The 23,406-nt window shown below is 38.3% G+C and overlaps 2 protein-coding genes across 5 annotated transcripts; one reads left to right on the top strand and one right to left on the bottom strand.

Annotated features, from left to right (window-relative positions):
• Window positions 1–11,261, top strand: LOC135466149 (oxidoreductase HTATIP2-like). Of its 4 annotated transcripts, XM_064743522.1 has the most exons (7): window positions 41–140; window positions 4,072–4,197; window positions 6,005–6,194; window positions 6,942–7,049; window positions 7,562–7,699; window positions 8,966–9,027; window positions 9,746–11,261. In XM_064743522.1, exons 2-7 carry the CDS (start codon window positions 4,100–4,102, stop codon window positions 10,008–10,010), a joined length of 861 nt encoding a protein of 286 aa, XP_064599592.1. In that variant the 5' UTR covers window positions 41–140; window positions 4,072–4,099; the 3' UTR covers window positions 10,011–11,261. The 4 variants fall into 4 exon arrangements, with proteins under 4 accessions (XP_064599590.1, XP_064599592.1, XP_064599594.1 ...); XM_064743520.1 differs by lacking the exon at window positions 4,072–4,197 and having other exon boundaries at window positions 1–140; XM_064743524.1 differs by lacking the exons at window positions 41–140; window positions 4,072–4,197 and adding an exon at window positions 4,801–5,062 and having other exon boundaries at window positions 5,993–6,194.
• Window positions 11,262–14,533: 3,272 nt separating this feature from the next.
• On the bottom strand, window positions 14,534–20,046 carry LOC135466150 (protein lin-7 homolog C-like). Its single transcript, XM_064743525.1, is given in 7 exon segments — window positions 14,534–15,793; window positions 16,114–16,168; window positions 16,489–16,553; window positions 16,556–16,697; window positions 17,075–17,223; window positions 17,477–17,518; window positions 20,006–20,046. Coding segments are annotated over 7 exon segments (591 nt in total). The 5' UTR covers window positions 20,043–20,046; the 3' UTR covers window positions 14,534–15,692.
• Between the last annotated feature and the right edge of the window lie 3,360 nt (window positions 20,047–23,406).

Here is a 23,406-nt window from a genome sequence, read left to right on the forward strand (position 1 = left end):
TCGACCAACATGCTCTGGTTCAAATGTTCCGAAATAATCCCCGGTGTTTCGATTGGAATTGCTTTTCTTGCTGTGTGTGTCAGCGCTATTCTCTTTTATCTGGATCTTGAAGTACCCAAAGACAAGGACAGAATATGTGTGTAAGTGAAATGGTTTCTGAAACGATTGTTGTTGTTGTCGGTGGCTTGGGAAGATCGCGTGCGTATCACCCGTAGCTTAGCCCTGGATGACTTTTTGCATATTTGAATGCGAGCATCATTGTACTCAAGGCAATGATACTAGTCCATCAAAACTCCTCAGTCCTCCAATCTCTCTCTCCTTTTTGTTTTAGCTTTTTTTGTCCAGATCAGCAAGATGCTCATTGCCTTCTTACACAACATACTGAACAGAATAGTTAGAATGAAGCATCAATATTTATTTAGCCAATATACCATGCAAAACTGAATTACAGTCAACTTATTGCACCCTATCACAGATATGCCATTGACGGCTAATTTAGTCGAAAGCAAAAGTACTATAGAATAAAAAAATATGTATTAGCACATACCACAAAAGAAATACAGCATTGCATATTTTTTCCTGGGATAAAGTTAACATGAAAACATTCCACTGTTTATACTCTGATGATAAAGTAAAAGAAATGTAAACAAACAAGGAATCACAAAAGTTATGTAGGTTGCAGAGGTAGCTAAAATACTAACAAACTGTCTATTTAAGAAAGTAAAAGTCTATTTAAATCTGTTTAAACACTGTTAAACAAGCTCAGCAAGGACTCTTTACTACTTCAGTATCACAGCTTGTCATCAACCAGACAAAGATAATGACATTAGACAAAATTAATATATTTTAAAGTTTTTAAATATTTTATAAGTTTAAACATGACACTTGTAAACGTTATAATATCTGACAGCAACCTGCGGATGGTCGTTTTTTTCCCAAGGCCTCTTCCCGGTTTCCTCCCACCATAATGCTGGCCGTCGCCATATAAGTGAAATATTCTTGAGTACGGTGTAAAACACCAATCAAATAAATAAATGAAATGTAAACGTTAGCATTACACAACAGCATATGGTTATATGTGCCAGTGACGGTGAATAACGTTTCAAGAATTACCACCCACTGGCCCATAACCTGTTCAGGTCTTCGAATTCAAGGAGTGCTATCATAAATGTCCACACTTTTGTACTCCTGACACGAAATCTAAATGAGTTATAGCAACAAACCAGCTCAAAAACAAAAAGCTCTCAGTTCTCCCAAAGCTCTCTTAGAGTCTCCTATGTTTGCTTCTTTCACTCAAAAAAGCCTCCTTGGTAGCTGTCCAGACCTCTGGCAACTTTGCAGAGGGTGTATGGGCCTGGAGTAAATCCCAACCTCTGAGATCTCTGTCACTGAACCTGCCTGCCATTACTGTCACTGAGCCTGCCTGCCTGCCATTACTGTCACTGAGCCTGCCTGCCATTACTGTCACTAAGCCTGCCCGTCATTACTCTCACTGACTCTTCCTGCCATTACTGTTACATAGTTTTAATCTTCTGTATCAGAAATTTTTTCCTGCGGAACGTAAACATCTCATAATCATATAAATTCAGACTGTGGATGATAACGACATGCACACAGGCCATGACATAAATGACACAACTTGTGACAGAGTAATCAATAAGGTCTTTACAAAGTTACCAAAGGCATGTGAGGACATGCTGGTTCAGTTTGGCAAAGATAATTAAGATGTCATGTGGTAAAAGATTCATCAGGAATGAGCGTTCAGTAGAATATTTAGTATATTCCAGTCCTGGTGATGCGTCAATTTTGCTGCTGTTACACATTACACACGTATGTTCATTATGAATTTAGACCTTTGTATCTCAGCGAGATTGTGAGCACTACTTTTATCCTTTTCACATCTTTGCAAGGTCTTTATTCAAGCATATTCTAAAGGCATTATTCTATGTAGACTCATAAAATTATACTTTTCATGAAGGTTTGAAATTAGTCAATCCAGCCTATGTAGTTTTGTCTCCAAAATCAAATTCAAAATGTACATCATTTGCACTGAAAGTTGTTCTTCAGTAGAAAACTTAGACATGTGAGATACTCAATATGCCCAACCACTGGAGAAAAAAGAAATCAGCTATATTTTTATAGTTCTGAATGATTCGATTCAGTGACAGAGCTCTAAAAAGTTAAGGCACAGAGTAATACTGAGCATTGCGAGGGTTGGCACCGTAATCACAGGGTGATTAACAGTAAGGAAACTGTACTGAGAATTTCTATAGTGCAGCTTCTACATACCCATATGTGATTTACATTTACACACATTATTTGCCGCGGGTCATTCATCTTGCCTATCTATTGTTTTGCTAACAGATCAGAGTTGTGCAAGTGACGTACTGGGTGTTCAAGTGACGCACTAATTTTGCAGATTTCATTTAAAATTTGGCTGCTTCTTTCATCGGCATTTGAAATCGAATCTCTCTGTTCGTAGTCCAGCTCTCTACTATCTGAGCTATTGGACATTCCTTGTTTGCTGCTGCTAGTATTAGCTCTAGAAAGCTGGTCCTGTTAAACCCCTCTATAGAAGCAGAGTAAGGCCATCATCAATGTCATCATACTGTTTTTTCTCAATTCAACAACAGCACTGCATCAAGCATAATGCCCTTTGTCCCAACTAGTTAAAACAACTGTTTCCATAAGATAAACATGTTTCAATTTTCAGTACAGCAGATTAAAGTTTACAAGCTACTGAATTTATTTTTTTCAAGCAAATTTGTTATTTGCAATAATCAGAAAATATCTCTTAGAGCATCTGAATGAGATCTTTCATGTATCTGCACAAATTTATTTTTTAAAGCAGTGCTTACTACATTGTCATGTTGAGAAATATCATTTACCTTAAGTCGCTCAATAGATCAAGCTCTGCTGGTAAAAAGTGTTTGAAGGCTATATAAAGATAAAAATTTGCAGCATTCTTTCAGGCTAATGTAAGTTAACTTATTGGGTACCTTTAAACTCAGTTTGAAAAACTTACTAAGTTGGTTAATGCAAACATAAACAATAATGTGAAGTAAGTGTATGTGGTAAACGGCACCATAAGGTAAATGCATGGTTTTATATGACTATACATCTGCGTGGCATATATATTAATTAAGGTTAATTTTAATAACCTGTAGAAAAATTCGTCCGACTTTAGTCGCTAAAACGGCAATTTCACGAAAGAATGACTTGCGAAAAATTGAAGCCACTGTGTAAGTCATTTACCACCTGTATTTTCAGCGTCCTGGGTGATCATCCAGCTTGAACACTTCATCCTCAGGCGGTAACTGTAACATACATACTGTGGGCAATAAATTTATTAGAAAATGGTCTTTCTTGGCACCTTTGTAATATGCACAACACTGATGCTATGCCATCAGAAATCTAATAAATATAATGCATTAGTTTAATTTCCAACTGTAAAATTCTACTTTATTTCAGTATTTTAATATACAGTCATTTTCAGCCAAATTACACACTATGAAAAAGTAATTGATGACACCTTATCACCAGGTCACAAGTTGTTACAGCCCATCTCTTCATCATCATGGAATGTAACAAACATGCTCTATCTATAATGTGGGTTTCTTTTTTGGCAAAGTATATTCAACCTTAGGACAGACAAATTTTCAAACTGTCTCTCCAGAAATTGCATGGGACTGTGCAGATCAATCATAATCTGTATTGTTGCAAATACATGTGAATCAAATATGTCAAACATATTTGTTACATTTGTTCAATCTTTAAATCTTTAGCTTAGAATAGAATGAAGAGTAATTATCCATTATACATGACTTATCCAAGGGGCCTTTTATATCAATGTCTTACAATGTGTATTAATTTTTGTGCATACATTAACGTTCATAATTCTGGTTGAATTGCAGCTACATGTACTTACTAAAGTAAACAAAGTAAAAAATTGGATGTCACTTTTTGAAAGTGCAGAAGTAGGTTTTTAAAGGAAAAACAACAGCAAATTCTGTTTGAATTACAGAAACCAAGTTTTTGATCAGTCTCCCTTATAGTCTCTTTAAATTTCAGTTGAATGTGATTATCAGAATTATTGGAAATGGACTTGGAAATGAATCATCACATAAGAGTGTACAAGGATGTCGAGAATGTGCCAATCTCTCAAGATTTTCAGATGACTTACAATGGATTAAGCCTGTAAGTTCAGTCTCTAGTTCAAATCGTGTCAAATTTTTCCTGTCACTTTCTGCTATATGAAATGTTAGGCGTGTGTTGACAAGGTGACATAACTCGTCCCAGTCATCTAATTCATTTGCAATGGTTCCATTTAGTCCAGTACTCTTAAGTAATTATTAGCTGCAGTAATGTGCAGTACAGATTAGTTTCACATACATGTCCTATTTATGTATTTCACCTAAAATTTTGCCCATGACTAAGCTAATCATTTTACTTGATTCTGACAGTTCTGTTGCTTCAAAAGATGTTTAGAGGTTGTTTTGAGAAGATTTATAATGTAAGTTTTAGCAGCAAACATCTTATTTTCTGACTTTCATCTCCATCCAAAATACAATTCTTGGAGCAAATTTTTAGGTTAAGTGAGTCATAATTTCATCATGACATGGTTGACAGCTTTAGCTTTTAAGCACCAATCTCTGCTATGCAAGCTTTTAAAGTGAGTGCGATGGGAATGTAAATACCATGCGCTGTCAGGAGAATGGGCTGTAAGATGCATCATCCAGTTACTAGGTGGCACCTTCAAATGTAGGTCAGGCACATTATGATCAATGCCCATATATTTTCTGCTGTAAACAGACGGTGCATGAATAACGTTCATTCATTGTCAAAGTTGGCTGGGCTCCAGCATCACAGATGCAGTTTTCTCACTGAATATCCCTATGGTGCAGTAGGTAAATTTCATCTGAATCCTGTCACAATCAGAGCGTATAGGGTAGTAGAGTGCAGTCAGGATTGCTTGTGTACGCCATACTGACTGAGGAGATTCGCATCAACTAGGGCACTAACTGTGGCAGCTATAAACAGGTACTCACTGAACTGTCATCAGGTGAGTGTTAGCTTAATCTGGTGCTTACTCACAGCTTGTGAGCCCTTATGTTAAAGGCATGTGTTACAAGATTTACATGTACATAGTGTTTGTACGGAACTAATGTATGGAATCTGTCTTTATACATACATGGCATAAGCTTCATAAGCTGAGATACAATTCAGTTAACCTGGGCTTGTTTACATAAATACAGTCCAGTTGGCAGAATGACTAGGCAATTCTTCTCAGAATGGACTTTTTCATTGGCTTGTTTACGGCATTTGTAACACAGATAATTCAGATGTTTATAGTGCACAGCAACTGCCATGGAATGCATGCAGTTCTCATCATGGAATTTGCAATTTTCTGTGCATGTAGGCCCAGAGTAACTTGTAACTTTGGATTGACCAGTCATGAAAATTTATGTGTGATGAATGTTTTTTGAAGATGTATACCTCTTTATTTTGAGATGGGTTTATCAGAAGTATGGTTTATGATTTAGTCAGTTGATATTAAAGTTCAGTATACGTGTACATGTAGTCCCAAAGTACAGTTTTTCTTTGGGTGAACTAATCTGAGAGTTATCACTACATCTCACTACATGAAACTTAAATGGCGTTACGAGTGTACATGTACTTTATAGAAGTAGGCATCTTTATGTGAGGTTTTATTTGATTTATTTTTTCAAAATTATCTAAGTACGACGTTAAACCCCAAGCACGCACTCATTCACTCACTCACTCATTCAAAATTATCTAGGTGTGGACAAATTTTTGTACATGTAGTCCCACAGTAAAGGTTTTATGTTGAGGTCAACCACATGTATTCTTGCAGTTTTCATTACATCTTTATGAATATTCTTCATGACGATATGCACCTTTTAAATTTTCTGGTGAAGCTCATGCCAGTTGTGTAGACATGTACGTTTTCGCTTGCCACACTTATGTACAGATTTTGTTACAGAATGGCAGAAGCAGCTGAATCTAACTTGGAAGAGTACAAAAAGAAGAACATGAATGCATTTGTGGTTGGATATACGGGAGAAGTGGGCAAAGCTCTGGTGAAACATCTGGCCCAGGTGAAACCATTCCAGAAAGTCTACCTGCTTGGACGAAGAGAGGTCACTCTTGATGTAGAGGATCCATCCTATTTTGTAAGTCATGTTTCTTTCAGAAAGATGCTCCAAATAAAATTGCTACGAGTAAAATTTTTCAGATAACATTTAACACAATTTCTTGTAAGACAGTTTACTTAACAGTCACATTTCTCTGAACTTTTTTCATGACAGATGTTTTCTAGGTTAGAGCGCCATAAGACAATGTCATTTATGACAAAAGTTGCGAAAAATTTATTGACAAAGTTTTGTGAAAGTAGCCCCTGCACTGTAACGTGTTCTTAATTCCTGGCACACTCAGCTATTAAAAGTGTTCCATGGTCTTTGTTGCAGTCAGTCAGCCACAGATCAATGATGCTTATACTGGTTCATCTACTTTTAGTCAAGAGTTACCTTCTCTCTTTTAGTCAGCAATAGGATCCCTATTTTATCTGTGGGCTTTGTAATATTTTAAGCTTTTGTAACAGATCAATAACTGAGTTATCTCCCTTTCTGTAAGTCGTTAGTGGGAGTGGCCTCATTAAAAGTACCATCAGTAACCATTCCAGTCTGATCTCCCGATGTCAGGTTAGTTAAGACCACATAATCCCTTAACCACCCCTGCTACTCTCCTGTAGTGCTCAGTTAGTGAGACGAACAGTCAGAGTAAGACATCGTGGGATACAAGTGGTAAACATCATGGCGGAACTATAGGGCATTTACCATAATCTTGACTTTCTAATCAGTTTGAAAAGGAAATTATATTTTTGGGCTGGGTGGTATTCCATGCAAATTTTTATTTTACAGGAACAAAAATCTGTAGATTTTGAAAAGCTAGAAGAGTCGTCGGATCTTTTCAAAGGAATTGGTGTAGGTTTTTGTGCGTTGGGAACAACTAAGGCTAAGGCAGGGGCGGTATGTACTGTATTCTTCTTCTTATTTCAGCTTTATCTGTCACAGTTTTTTGTGTTATGTGCTTGTTGTCTTATTTACATGTATTTATTCTATTTTCTGCTTGTATGAGGAAGGATATGTTTATCTCCGATCTTATCACATTTAAATTACAGAAAAATATTTTGAAATAACGTTGACATTGAATTCACCCATGGACTCCCTGTGAGTATTGCTCTGTATACAGAGAACAGTCTTCAGCAAACATTTTAGTGTTCCCAAACTGTGAATACTTTTATCTGACTCAATCTCTACTGGGCTCACGCCCCTTCTGATACATAAGAATGTGGGTACAAGTATAGCAGATTGTCATGCCCAGTCATGGCTGAAATGTTATTCGGCTTTGTAGATGTTTTGGGAGGAATATATTGGCTTATATGGAGAGGAGCAGTCTGACAAAAATGGACACAAAAAAAAAACAACAGTTGTTGCTTGTGATGGTACTGTAACTCTGAACCTGTCTCTTTTTTTTCCAGAAAGGGTTTGTACAGGTTGACCATGACTTTGTTGTGAAGACAGCCGAAGTGGCAAAAGCTGCAGGGTGTGAGCACTTCAACTTAGTGTCCTCACAGGGCGCTGACAAAAATAGCTCCTTCCTTTATACTAAAACGAAGGTAAGTACATGTGTATATTGGTTTTATGAAAGTAGGAACACACAGTGTGTTGCTAAAACTCTGTGTGGGTGTGTCTGTGGAGGGGTCAAGGTGCAATGTAAAATTGGATGTTATTTTATTGTGTACATGAACATTGTTATACATTTGTGGTTTATCCATGAAGTTGATACAGAATCTTAATGACTTGAGGGAGAAGTGTTCAATGCTGATCAGTGCAGTGCATGTTTTGTTCTTGGGGGACCTCTGTAAAACTCCATATCCAATGAATCATAGGGCGCTTGGACTATTTTATTATATGAGCGATCGATAAATTGAGCCCATCACATCCAGACGGCAGAGATGGTGCTACACTTTTGCTGCAGTGCAATCATTGTTTCCAGACTAGTCATGATTTAATCGGAAACAACTATGGCCCATAACCAGTGTAGGTATAGCACCATCCGGGGCCCGTTCTACACAGCAGTCCCACGCTTTGCCTGGCGTAGATTTAATGACAACATATCACAAAGAGATATGTTGCAATGGTATAGTGTTGGACAGCTTTGTAGAACTGTCTCCTGAATGTTGTATAAGGAAAGATAACTGGGTGATATAACCCACTGAATTATACGACTGATTTATCTTACCTTGGGTGGCGCCAACATCAACATCCAGGAGGTGCGCCTATTATGGCCTTGACTGAGTATAGATTGTCATCAGTCCAATCAGCTAATCATAGGACAGAATGTTCAGGCAATGTAGCCTTCTCATCATATCCATGTACTTGGAAAAATTAAATTATCAAACAAAAATATATAAAGCAGTCCATGTCATTGTCATTGTCATTTATTATTTATACATCAGTGAAATCTCAGTATTCCCTTAACTGATAAAAATGATATCTTCACCAGTTAGATATCACTTTGGTTACTACATTTTGCTATTACACTGGTGGAGACCTTGACATCTTTGTGGACTGCATCACAAGGCCATGCACTTCCACGCCTTGTATAGTTCGCCAAAAAAAAAGAGGTAGAAATTCTTCATGTGCTTAATTTACTTAAATACCTATATTGCATTAGTATTAAGCACCTTTGTAAAATGTATAATTACTTGCAGACAGCGTTTAAAACTGTAGAGAGGTTCCCGTCTAGTGTGTTTTCATTTCCACCTCTCACTCGAACAATATTTATGGTATTCAACCTTCACTGTGCAATGCCCTCTATGTATAAAAACCTGCTTGATAACTAAGTAACCGTTTACTACGTTTATGCTTTCATCTCACAGGGACAAGCTGAAGAGGCTATAAAAGCTATGGCCTATCAGAGGTATTCAATCTTCAGGCCAGGGTAAGAGCACACATTCTTGTTGCTTGATTCAGACACTATGCTAACTTGAAGGCCTACGTGTAGCTCATGATGGATAGAAGCGTGATTATATTCAAAAGAGTCATGAGTTTCAGTATTTGCTGAGCATCACTAGCTGCATGTTTAAATCCAGCTCTTGTTATCACTCTAGCTTGGCTGTGGCTTTAAGTCGGGAGATTTGTCAGGTACCTGGTAAAGGGCAGTAGTTTTCGTTGGTCACCCAAACTTCCTCTTCCCATTAACTTGGCCACCCTCATATGCTTTAGTATGACAGTAAAAACTAAGCAATTAATATTTCTTAACATTTAGATATTCATGAAGTAAAGGTAAAATTTATTTTGTATCAGATTGTTAAAAAACGAATGTTGAATGTTTTCTAGATTGAAGTTAATGCAGATGTGAGGTTCAGAGCATGTCTGACATGTGACCTGGTGATGAAAACATTTGAAAACTTTTATTAACTTTTTCTTCCCATCTGGCATATGTACATTTAATACAGACCCAGTTGAGCATGGTCAAGAGAACAGGCAGTGGAACCTGAAAGTGTTTCAGTCAGCTTTAGCCACTAGCTTTAGTCATGGCAGGAATGTGAAGATAAATCAGTCTCGTTTTCATTTCTTAATGTGCTTCTGATTTTGCATTTTATGTGAAATAGAGTAAATCTTGTGCTGAAATTGTTTGTTGTGTGTGCTGTTTACAGAGTGCTGCTGTGTGACAGACAGGAATCTCGAGCAGGAGAAAGTTTTGTTCGTTTCCTTCTCAAACCTGTGGCTGCGTTGTTCCCCACAGCTATTAGTACTCCAGTGGATGTCTTGGTTAAAGCCATGATCAACAATGTGATTGCCACACCGGACAAAGCCAAGGACTTTGAGCTTTATGAGAACAAAGCTATTCATATGTTAGGAGGTAACCTGAAAAGCTCCTGCAGTGAGAAGACAAAAGTTGACTCCGCCCCAGAAAAGTAGAGAGAAATGTATGCTTCTTAGTGGCCATCAATACAGCCATATACATGTTGTCTTACATCTGAAATATGCAGGCCTCCCACCTGTCATACTTTTCTTGTTTTCTCAGACAGGCCTCCCATCTGTCACACTTTTCTTACTTTATCATTCAGGCCTCCCTCATGTCCTACTTATCAGTCAGGCCTCCCACATGTCCTGCTTATCAGTCAGGCCTCCTTCATGTCCTACTTATCAGTCAGGCCTCCCTCATGTCCTACTTTTTCAGACAGGTCTCCCTCATGTCCTACTTTTTCAGACAGGTCTCTCTCATGTCCTTCTTTTTCAGACAGAACTCCTTCATGTCCTACTTTTTCAGGCAGGCCTCCCTCATGTCCTACCTTCTCTTCAAGGCTTCCCACCTGCCCTAATTATTCCATCTTTTCAGACAGGCCTCCAACCCATTTTACTTTTCCTATTTTTTTCAGACAGGCCTCCCATCTGTCCAATTTGTTCAGACAGGCCTCACCCTGTCCAAATTTTTGCAGCATTTCACACATCCTTGTTAACTAGAGAATAGGCATCTCCTTATAGTGAGGAATTTGGACAATCATTTCACTGTAGAAAACTTTCAATACATTACCATAACATCTTTTACATGGTAATGATTCTGGATTGTTTTAGTCACCTCGTATTGGGTGTATGTTTGATACATTGCTATTGTGAATTGGACACTCTATAAAACTCTCACTGCACAACATGTTCATTCCTTACGTACTACATCTGATGTGGTTTCTGTTTGTTAATATAGTCCTGTATGTGTACATTAAGAGTGGAAAACATTCCAGCTGTGTAGGGTAATTTTTTCACAGTATTTTTTGTAGTATTAAAATACTTTTGTACGGTTCTTTGAAAACGTGTTCAGAGTAATATATCATGTTAAATTCGGTGGTAAATTCGGCATTCATTTGATTTATGAAATGAATTGATATAGACTGCTGCATGAAGAGCAACCACGCTAAAACACATCCATAACAATCTGCTATAAATTATTCTTTTATCTGTCTTTGTTAATCTTTTTTTTTTTTTGTATGTGGCATAAAATTGAATGCATTTAATGTACGACTGTAAATATTCTCATGGCGTTTGTTATTCTGGATACCACTCAACTACGGAAGATGTATGCCTGTATTGTGGTAATTAAAAGTTGTGATGTTGCACTGTACTGTTTGGGGTGACAAAGCACAAATATATAAAATGAAGGCAGTTGATTTTGAAGATGATACATTTTGTCTTCTTATTAAGTTGACTTGAGTTGGTGATTGGTGGCTACATCAATTTTTAATTTCTGAAAGGTTTCTATGCATGGAACAACAGTAGGGAACTCATAAAACTCTTTCATGCCTGTATCAAGATGGTCAAAGATTTGAACTCATTTTTTTCCCTTTATTATGTACTTATAAAACATGAAACATCATCACAAGAAGAAAACAATGCATTCTACTATTATTTGGGCTTTCTGTGTAGCTTGTCCTCCAGTTTCCCATAAGGCACTTGGTTCGTATTTGGTCCGTTCGTGAATTCAACCACGTTGGCTGAGCTGTGAGAATGTACAGGTATTCCTTATTTAAAAGTCACCTTGACCCTGAAGCTAACATTTGTTGACAGTAAACATGGTAAAGGTGGATAGTCATCACGGGCAGCCTTGTGCTTAATTTGCAAAGAAAATGGCATATCATTTTGGAGCATACCACCACCTCTTACAGCGTTACATCTGCACTGTGTAGTGTCCATATATACAAAGTCCACACCACTGTTTGAACTGTTAGAGGACATGGATGGGTTGAAGACGATGAAGGTTTTGATGTATGAATAGGTACACCATTCTGGCACCCGTGGATGTTTGAGCTTTATGTATGCTGCACTCATACTGGATCACAATTCAATGGATTACCATTCAACACATAGCCTAGCACAAGCCCTGGTCAGCCTGACCATTTGGTTGTTAGTCTGGTAAGATTTAATCTATCCACTACTGTTACTAACTGGAACAAGTGGGGTTTGGACACATCATTGTTAGATGACCGAAATTATGCTGAAAATCTAAAAGTGAAACTCACAGAAGCAGACTGACATCTACATCTTACTATAATTAAAGAAAGGACCACTTCGGTGGCCAAATAGTTAGAGCATCCACCTCAAAGTCGGGAGACTTCAGGATCAAACCCGGACATTATCATACCAAAGACTTTAACAATAGTACTTTTTGCTACCTCACTTGTCGTTCAGAAATGAAAGGCTAGAGCAAGGAAACTTAACTGATTGACCAGGTGTCAGTATAATGTGACCAGGAGGGTGTCATGTCTGGTGTCTGCGACAGGATACTTCAGTGGTGGCAGCACTTTGGCGGCATGGACTTTTACTGCCAGAAGAAGACACAGTGTATACATGTATATAGCAAGAAATCGCGTCTGTACATGTGATGGATGTATATACATGTATGTATTTTATGTCTCACTTTCCAATTTTCTCCACTTACAGTAATGCATCTTCCAGTGGACGTAACATTCACTTGCAAAGTGTATTGCGATAGTGTTGAGTATTCAAATAGTTGCTTATGGAAATTAGGCAATTATGACATCAGAAATAGCCACTGCAAAAGTTGAATCAACGCCTTGGAGTGGACCAGGTTATAGATACAAAAGATTAAACGATAAATGGCTTATCCTATGGACTATTAAGAACACAGGGAAAATAGCTAGATGTACCAAACTGTCAGTGAGGTGACATTTTTTTGATTGTTTGTGTTTTAAACCTTGATTTCAGATATATCACAATGGTGACGTATCTGGGTTGCCAGTGAAGAACCTTACCTACCTAAAGTATATTGGGCATAAGCTCTGTTGTCTATTATTCATTTCTGTCTTTGAGATGACATTTATGATTAATTTATTTATTTATTTGATTGTACTCAAGAATATTTCACTTATACGACGGCGGCCAGCATTATGGTGGGAGGAAAGCAGACAGAGCCCGTGTGTAACCCACGACCATCCGCAGGTTGCTGGTAGACCTTCCCACTTACGGCTGCAGAGGAAGCCAACATGAGCTGGACTTCAACTCACAGCGACCACATTGGTGAGAGACTCCTGGGTCATTGCGCTGTGCTAGCGCGCTAACAAATTGAGCCATGGAGGCCCCTTTATGATTAATTAGCAACATCTTACTCATTCATTGGACAAAGGTCACTTCACCTTTGATCCCTGAGTCACCATTCCCCAGGTTTCCCATTTCAGAGTTGGGCTTGTATTGACCTTTCCTGACCTACTTGTACTTTTTACTAGACGGACACTCTTAACATGCTTAATGACAAGACGGACACGCTTAATGATAAGCGGTGTATAAGAGAGTTATACAAGAGTGGACACGGAATTAGACTCTACTTAACTTTAGATCTTTCCACTGAGACGCAGATTTTGTGCTTTATGGCATGTACTGGTTTTTATTACAGGAAATAAAAGAATAATTATTCCTTCTTCTTTTATACAGAACAGATATGCACCTTTCCCACCTCATAGGCTCTTGAAATTTGCATGTTACCCTGTTCCTTGGGAAGTTATACACCTGGTACTGCTAAGGCTTAGCATATTCAGCCAAAGTCTATCATATATTAACCGTTTACCTGTAGCATAACTGTGATCAAACACCTCAAGCTCAGGCAATAACCTTTACTTAATACTGTTTTTTATGACATTTGTTAGGTTTTATGAAAGAACACCAGTTTGTTTATTTGGTTGGGCTTTAAAATTGCTTTCAGCATCATTCCGTTTATATCACAACAGCGTCTTGTAGCTGGCAGAACTCAATGTTGACAGTGCAGCCTCACTGGATCACTGGACGCGAACACTAGACATGATGCCCAACCCAGTCCCATTATACTGACAGTGCAGAACAATACTTTATTCCTCTTATGCTAAGTACCAATCCAGGTAATGCCAAGAATATCGAGTTGAAAGTCTCAGGTTGGATTGGATCCCAGATGCACCATTCACGAGGCAGACACTATCCATTACACTGATGCAACCAACAGTACACAGTTGAAAGCATTAGCCATGGATTAAACCTGTTTATCTTGCAAAAGATCTGGTCAAAACAATCCTAGAGTTCAAGGGAACTTAAATTAGCCTTTTGTCCAGACAATTATTTTAAGGTTACATCCAAATTCCCCACTTTCATTTGTTCTCGGTGTCAAAAAAAGCTGTCAGCGGCATGGCCATTTACGTTGTCTCTGCTCTGGGGCTCCTGTATCAACAAGCTTACATTAAGATGTTGATACATTATTGCTCAGGAGATTAGGTGAACCTTACTGTGTTCATGAGAGCTTACAAGGTAAACACAAACATACTTGTGAAAGCATCTGTACGTCTAGTGTCAGAAATGAACTCCCACGTATTTGATAGAGTTAAGGGCATTAAGGTTTTTGGAAAGCTTTTAAAGGTGAACACGATGGGAATACAAATTACTCAAATCAAACAAACAGGACAACACTATTCATATATGATTTTATTTCTTGTATAATAAAGTAATGATATAAACACCCATAAAATTTGTATTAAAACACCAAGTGGTCAGGTTATACTACAAATATAAGAACCTTTCTATTAAAGCAGCAACGTGTGACTTGTACAAATTTCAATCGTTGATGAAACTTAACAATGCTCTAAACCTGTCCCACAAAACACCAACAACATATCCAAATGAGAAAAAACCTTGCCAACACAATTTCTATTGGTTCAATTAAAACAAGCATTAAATCATATTACTGTCATTGCTCCAGAAGTACATGCCAAGGATAATATCAGCTTTTCAATTTAATGACTGAGTTCTTTAACTGAGCTCACTGTCTAACTAACTTGAATGCACTGGTTAAAAAACTTCCCAACATTTGGTATGAAACTCTACAGTCTTCACGCTAAAGAAATATGCACATAAGCATTACAAACTAATGTAGTTTAGATCCTTTACCTAGATTCTTCTTCTTCAAAAAAAGCACCAAGCTTGCATTGCCTCTTAAAGTCACTACTTTGCATCTAAGAGTGGAAATCCATCAACAGAATTTCAACCAGCCCATCGAGTTAATATGCCAGAAAGTCTATTACTTGTTTTGACACTCAGGTAAATATGTAGGTACACATTCTTGTACAAAAATCATGGAAACAAACCAAAAAGGGGCCTCTTGCACAAAGCGATCATAGGTTAAGTTGAATGTAATTACCATGGCAACATATGTTTTTAACATGTGTCATCATAGTACATGTGGTTACAGTCAACTAAACCTAGCGATTGCTTTTTGCACGCGGCCCTAGATGTACCTGTCATGCACACTGGGAATCACACAGAGAATGGAGCTGATCACATCGAAGGTTAATAAAAAATAATCCATAGAATAAAAAGAATTTTATGCAGATAATAAACAATGTTAACAACAGCATGGATGGACTGACAGAAATAAACATGATAACCCAATCACTAACTACAGGACTTGATCTACTCAATTGTTCTTGAAAACTAGCCAGTGAAATCCAGGTAACTCTGGGAGCTCACTTTATGGAAAACATGATGTCTATATGATATAAGCCAGGTGATAGAGGGCATAAATTCTACACTAAAAGGTGCTGATGACGACACTGGGAGGTGATTTGGGTGTGTTCAGGGTGTGGCCCGCTTCCTTGATGACCTCTGCTTATCAAACCTGGCCTCCATATCATCCAGTACTTTAGGTGTGTATCGCACAACCAACTTCACTGAACCTGCGAGTAAAATTGGTAAAACAAAGTTAGTTATTTGATTTGTGTTTAATCCTACTGTCAAGCAAGTGTATCAATGCAGTACATATACTTCAGAGAACAACATTCATTTTCATTGCTGTATGTCAGCATCCAGAGTAATCCAATGTCCTACAGCAAGCTTGAAAAGTAGAATACGATTTTTCAGAAGCTCAGGTAAAAATTCAAAGTATATCTACTGCACTATTCCTCAAAGAAGAACCATAATTTGCACAGCTTGGACCTGGATTGTTTCTGATATCCTCTGGGATAAATCAGGTAAGTCCAGGTAAAGATGGACTTACCCTGAGCATGTTTGAGCAGCTCCACGGCCTTCTCATGGTGCTCTCCCTCCACAGTCTGTCAATCACAAAATACAAAACATACAGTTCATAAACACAAATCACAACACTTCCTATTATGTTCAAGTGTATAAGTTACACTGAAGATTACAAGAACTGTTTGCTTGTTGTCATCTTTGCTATAAACATGTTTTTGCAAATGATATGGAGTCAATTGGAGACAGAGTAAAATTGACTCACAAATTAATAATTTCAAAACTGTCCTACATTTGTGGTATTCAAGCCTTGGAAATACAAAAGATGAAAGACTGATGATCAGGGTTGACAACTGAATTAAACATTAAAGTATACTGTGATGTCACAAAAAGGCCAACATACCTCTCCATTGACTGACAATAGCTGGTCCCCTCTCTTCAGCCCTCCGTGCCGATCTGCAACTCCCCTGGGATAATGCGGGATATGTAGATGGGACAGTTTTGTTCTCGTCCCCCCATCACATTAAATCCCAGCCCTTCCTCTGTCTTAGGCAATTCCACTACACGAGGGTGAGCGTGGCCCTCACTGGCCGCAAAAGCCGCTACAGTTGCCTTCAAACATAAAGCAACACATCCACTGACTGAACTCTTGGCTGGTCACATGTATAATCAGTTAAGTTTCTCCGATGCCTCAAGCTGGTTAGGTCTACAGCATGTCATTAGAAACTGATATTTGGCTTCTGCAATATTATAGGATTACATTTGTGCCCCAAGACATGACAGTTCACTTGACCATGCAAGTAACAGGCATCGGGAAACCAGCTATATTATATACAAACCAACTATATTAAATACAAACAAGGCATAATGAAAACAAATCAGGCGTATTAAATACAAATTATTTTCTTTGCAAGAAAGTCTTCATTTTGAAGATTGGTTTCTGTTCCTTTTAATTCTAGCCAGACATGTGACAATGTGACAGGTCTCACCTTGGCTGTGGCATTGGCTCTGACCTCAGGACTGCCAGTGATATCCACTGTATCATACACATGTTCGTAGACCTCTCTTACTGCTGCTAAAAAGTCACTTTGCAACACCTTCTGCAGAGCAGCTAGCTTCTGGGGAGGTACACTGCCACCTTCAACAACACAATGCCAGAATTACAAGAAAAATATAAAAATAGTGAATGTTTACGTATTACAAGGTGTCAAAATTACAAAAACAGATGAAAGCAGTGTACTAAACTTCATCAATATAATGAACATAACAATTTTGAACAACTGAAATATACACAAACGTGCACATCTATGCACTCCCTGACAAGAAATGTCAAATTATGATAAGACAAGAAAACAACCGACACGATTAAAAACTTTAAGCAATTTACTCACTTCTTTGTAAACTTTCTAGGAGCTCAATGGCACGATTTATATCTGAAATGATAATCAACATTCAACTGCATGTCAATAGGGCTGAATAACAAGAAAGTTCATTTTGAGGAAAACCTGCATGGAATGTGAATTTAATTATGATTGTAATTTTCACATAAAGTTCACAGAAAAAATGTACAATCTGTCAATATCAAGAGGCAAATGGGTGGGTTAAGTTTTTATCAACACACAATTTTCAACTGAGAAATTTCAATCATAAAAAGAGTAGATTTTTCTGGAAGACACAGAAATGGTATTCTAAGCAGGCATAAAGTGCCTTTTTCACACTAATAAACCAACCCATATTTATATCTTTTTACAATTACAATTTTAAGCTCGACAAATGAGTTTACAATTAATTGTCAAACTAAGCATTAAAGAATTGGAAGATGAGTGTAACTTTTCAGACATGGGTGGCATTATGGGATAGGGTAGATAGAGAAAAGAATGGTGCTGTGTCCAGTTAAATTACTAATCTCTGTGTTCACGTTTTGAGGTATTCTTTCCACAATGTGCACACTTTCAACAAACTAGAGGAAAGTACAGGTAGCGTGAGACTCACAGTGAGTGAGTGCTTGGGGTTTAACGTCGTACTGAACAATTTTTCAGTCATATGACGACAAGGGAATCCTTAGAGTGCATGTAATGTGCCCCCCTTGTTGCAGGATGGATTTCTACTGCTCTTTTATCTAGTGCTGCTTCACTCAGACATCTTACCGAAGGCAAGTAAGCCGCCCCGCCCGAGTCATTATACTGATACTGGAGACATTATACTGATACAGGGGTCAACCAGTCATTGCACCATCCCCCTTTATGCTAAACACCAAGCGAGGAAGTTTTTAAGGTCTTAGGTGTGACTCGACCCAGGACTGACCCTGGATCTACCACTCCTGAAACGGACGCCCTACCAACTGTGCCATCGAGACACCATGGAAAATATTTATTTATTTATCAGCTATCAGAAATAGTTATCAGAAAAACTATGGAGGTATATATTTTTTAAATGGATGCATAGGCACAATTTTAAATTTACATATACATATCATATTTTAACTGCTTTTTCACGTCTACTTACATGAACTGATGTGTATATAGATTGTTGCAAAAATCTGAAGACAATAGCAAAAAAAAAGAAGAAATAATGGACTGAATTAAATTTCCACAGTAGCCCCTAGCTGGCCAGATGTATGTGGTCACACTAAATACATCCACAGTTCAATTAATTATCAGCTAGAATTGTGTACCTATTTTTACAGCGTCCTATTTCTATTGTTGCAGAGTGTAACTCCCTGCATTAATCAACATAGAGTGTTAAGAGAGTTACGGAAAATAACTGCTAATGTGTCGCATGGTAAGTCACATTTACCGCATCTTCACATGCACAATAAATCTGTTCTGAGTCCGGCCGAACCAAAAACAATCCATGGCAACTGCGCAAATGCACAAAATAAATACATTTTCAGATGCTACACCTTTGTGATCACAAGCCGTCTGTCACCATCTGATCACTTAGGAGAATGAATGAGCCTGAAGCGATAAGTGCCCTCTGACGACAGTAGGAGTGAACCAGCCAAATGGATGACTGGACTTGCCCAGTGTTACTAAGACAGATATTATCTCCCTTTAACAACCTTATTTTTTTTCTGCGCTCACATCGATCACATGACTTGTATACACGACTATCAGAATGAGACGGCGGCCAAAGTGGGTATAGTATCTGAAAATGTATTTATTTTGTGAAATTGTGCGGGTTGTACGGATCATTTTTGGTTCTGCGAGACTCAAATAGGTCCAGGCAAATTCGGACAGTCTCACGCTGCATCCTACTGATGTCAACTGCTGGCTGTCATTAACAGCTGGATGGTATGTGTCAAGTATGACGCATACGCACGCTAGTTTGTGAATCTCCGTCAGCTCCTGGAGTCAATAGACTCCATCAAAGGTGATATTCATGCAGAAGTCGAGATGTTTAATGGACTGGCGATAGGAAAGATGTGTCTAGTGCAAGCAGGTGCGATTACAATCCAGAAACAAAGGTTTTTTCATTTCCGTTTCTTGATTTCTTGCCAACAGTGCTTCGCGCCTGTTCTAATAAAGAGAAATAACTTCCAGCGCCTGTGCTTATAGTTACAGTCTACTGACGGAAGGCGAGATCGCACTAAATCTATGATGTAGCTCCAAGCAAAGGCAAAGGGAATCTTTTCAAGTGAAGATAAAACATATAGTATCCATGTAAAAAAATTCTCACAATTTTATGTACTGAATAACATAAGAAAATACCTAAGCGATACTGATGGTGACCGTAACGGAAATTGGCATCTTCATAGCATCCAAAAGATGTCCTTTGCAGCTTGTTTTCAGGTGTTTTTATATACGTTTCTGAGACGGGGTTTAATGGGATACATTTCCACTTTCATGGCTACAGCCTTTGTGGCCACGAACGAAGTGTGTATGGCGATCTATCTGATGCGTTAATGTCAAAATACCGACCTCTTTCCAGAGTAAGTGGTTCCGCCATGGTCGCCATTCGTTGATGCTGAGGGCGTTGGTACTTGTCCGACCGAGTTATCGTTCTTTATGAAACAGTCTTAACAAACATTTGCAAAGGTAAGCAGACTATTTATCTATAAATAATAGAAATAAATAATAAAACAACGGTGATTTCCACCACATCCAATTGCGCTGGACCTATTGTTTACTTTCGCATTAGGTATATCGATAGTTTGCAAATAAAACTAGAACTACATGCAGATCTACGGCTTCCTAACAATCTGCAAACATGGCTTCAAAACTATCGTAGTCTGTTTCAAAACATTACATTTCTTTGCACCAGTCGTTATTAAGCTGAGACAAACAGCTTTATAACTGAAGCCTGCATGGTGAACTACAGACTAACTACCGAGTAGCTATCACTACCAGTAATTTCTACACAACGATGTAGCCTATCCGTATGCAAGGGCTATATACTTCTGCGCAATATAGGCCTAAAACAGCCGAGACGGTATTTGGGTATAAACCTAGTGATAACTCTTTCGTACATCATATGTAAGTTTTCTGAAATTCTCGACAATCCCATTGCAGAATTTTTTTTTTTACTCTATAAGGGGTTTTGTAGTTATAGCGGTTTTTCTGTTTTCTTTCATCACTCTGAGAGATCTGCTTGTCAGTCTGGCAATTAAGATGTCTGCACTAAATGTTATATTTCTTTTTGCAATCTGGTTGGCTAGAGATAATCCGAGAGTTGATGAGTCATTTATTTCAAATAAGACGTAAACAAAGAAAATGACCTAGATCACTTGAATATACGGAAGCCGACAGAGGAAATCTGGCTACTTATCTAATACAAGGCGAAGGTCTAAGTCTTATCTAACCATCAATGTAGGCCTACATGTGGCAAAATGGAACGGCGGGGCAAAATTGAACTTTTCGATTTACGCGCCAAGACTAACGTGCTGGCTATCGAACACAGAGTGTCTAGTGGCGTGTCAGTGAAACCACAGTCACGTTGTGTTTGCTAAAGACGGTTAAATCCTGGAAATTTCTCACGTGGATGGAAATTTGCAACCTTTCTGATATATGGTAAACTCTGTGTTGAAACCTAGGTATACATAGACATGAGACATTAACTGGCAAACATAATGTTTATCTAGTTTCCTAACATGATAAATCTTGATCTAAAGATGAGCATCACTTCCAAACACAAACTCCTACCAGTGTTATAGGAACGGAAACTAATACTCAGGCAAACGGATCATTTGGTCTGGGACAAAATGGAACCGGGTTTCATTTCGCTCCTATTAGGCCTACATGTTTCTAAAATATGCAAATGAGAATGAACATTTTCGAGAGTGAGACGTGAGCTAATCGCCATTCAAAATGTGTTACAAATATAATGTTTCTGGTTATACAGGTGTACAATATGGATCTGCATTATGTTAGAAAAAACAAACCGTCAGTCTTGGGATGACCATTCCATAATTGAAGCGCTGAATGCTGTAGACGGAGGGTTAGGATTATGTTACGCATGTAAAACCTTCAATCTGCCTCTTGCAACTCTACAGAGGCGTCACAAAGGTTACAACGAGCGCGCGAAAGGGTCGAAGGAGGCTTTAGGGAATTGCCAGGTATGCTAACATAGAATACATCTGCTCAAATGTCTATAGAACTTTAGAGCTTACATGACTTCCTGTAGCGAGGGGTATGATCGTACTTTGGGCAAGGTCTGCTTGCCAATGATTTGAAATGTGTCTGTTACTTCCTCACTTTATTACTCGTCTTTTATGACTCAAAAGTAAGTTATACAGTTGGACCATGTTCTAGCATTTATAAATACTGAATAATTTGTTATGAATTTATTTATCCGCTGCTTGAATCTAAGGCAGAGCTCATAAGTCGTGTCGTTCCTGCCTTTTTCAGACAATCTTCCATGTGGACATAGAAGCTGATCTCGTTGAATACACACTGAAAAATGGAAACCATAAGGTATGGACTTACAACGTTTGACGTGAGATCTTTGCCGTATCAAATTGTCGAGAGGAATAAAATACCTAACCCGTTCAGTAAATACACGAAGGTGGCCGGACTGGATTGGGTATATCACTTCCGCGAACGGCATCCCGAATTGTCTCTTCAACTACCCAAAGTCACGTCCGCGGCTCGTGCCAGAGCTTTTAACCGAGAGAATGTGGCAAACTTCTTTGCTCTTCTGGAAGCTTTGATAGACAAACACCTTTTTCTTCCTAGTAATATCCAGAATCCTTGCTTCAAGAGGTTCAGCGTGGGAGCTTGGTGGCTGTGGAAGCAGCTGAATTGAGAACTGTAGAGATATGTATGAGTAACACGGGGTCGTTCATTCCGCCACTCTTCGTGTTTCCTCGTGTTGATAATTGACAATGAAGAACTCAGTTTGTGCGTGACCTCTGTCGGTGAATGCTTTATTTGCATAAATATAAACATTGTTTCAGTCAAACTGTCATATGTCGTTCAGTCCTGCAGGTGTTCAGACAATGTCTCAATAAAATTGACCATTGCTTTCCTATTAGAGTAAAGAAATTGTGTCGCTTTTGAAGAAACTTCGTTCTGATTTTTATTTATAGACAAACTAACATGGCGGTTGATAGCATTGGTATTAAATTTGATCACATTAGTATCCATGGCGTGGTGAGGTTGAAACAGTTGTGGGCTGTTATTTCACTTCTGTGGGAAAGTACATCATAATCTTGAGGTGAACTTATAGTTTTCTCTACAGCCCTTGTCCGATATCTCAATTATATTACTCTAAACCCGATGCATGGGGTAAATGGGTCATGAGCTTAAAAATCTGCGGATAGTCGTGGGTTTCCCCCGGGCTCTGCCCGGTTTCCTCCCACCATAATGCTGCCCGCCGTCGTATAAGTGAAATATTCTTGCGAACGGCGTAAAACACCAATCAAATAAATAAATAAATGATCTTAAAAATTTAAAATTGATTTACATCGAGGGCATTTAAGAGAAACTGTCCGTGGTGCTAACAGTTTTACAGTATGGGCAAGTGAAAGCTCACGTGCTCTGTTCCAGGGAATAGCATGTTCATTTATACAAGATAGAGGTCCTCAAAGTTAAGCGTTTCGTTTTGCCCACTTTCAGCACCTCAAATATTCTGTTTTTGGCACACGCATATAGAGCATATGCAGCTCACATGTGGTACGTTTCAGGTAGGCAGCATGCCGCCAAAACCACCAGCTAGCTAATTTTTATAATTTCTGTCAAGTGTCACTGAATACTACAAGTTATCAATAATACATTTATTTTAGGTCCAAACTACCCCTTGTGGCAAAATGGTTACATGGGACTTAAATGAAGAGTAGTGCCTAGTTAATTAAACTACCTGCTGACCAATTTTCAGATTCAGT

The sequence above is a fragment of the Liolophura sinensis genome, chromosome 6 (genome assembly GCF_032854445.1).
Source record: "Liolophura sinensis isolate JHLJ2023 chromosome 6, CUHK_Ljap_v2, whole genome shotgun sequence".
NCBI lineage: Eukaryota > Metazoa > Mollusca > Polyplacophora > Chitonida > Chitonidae > Liolophura > Liolophura sinensis.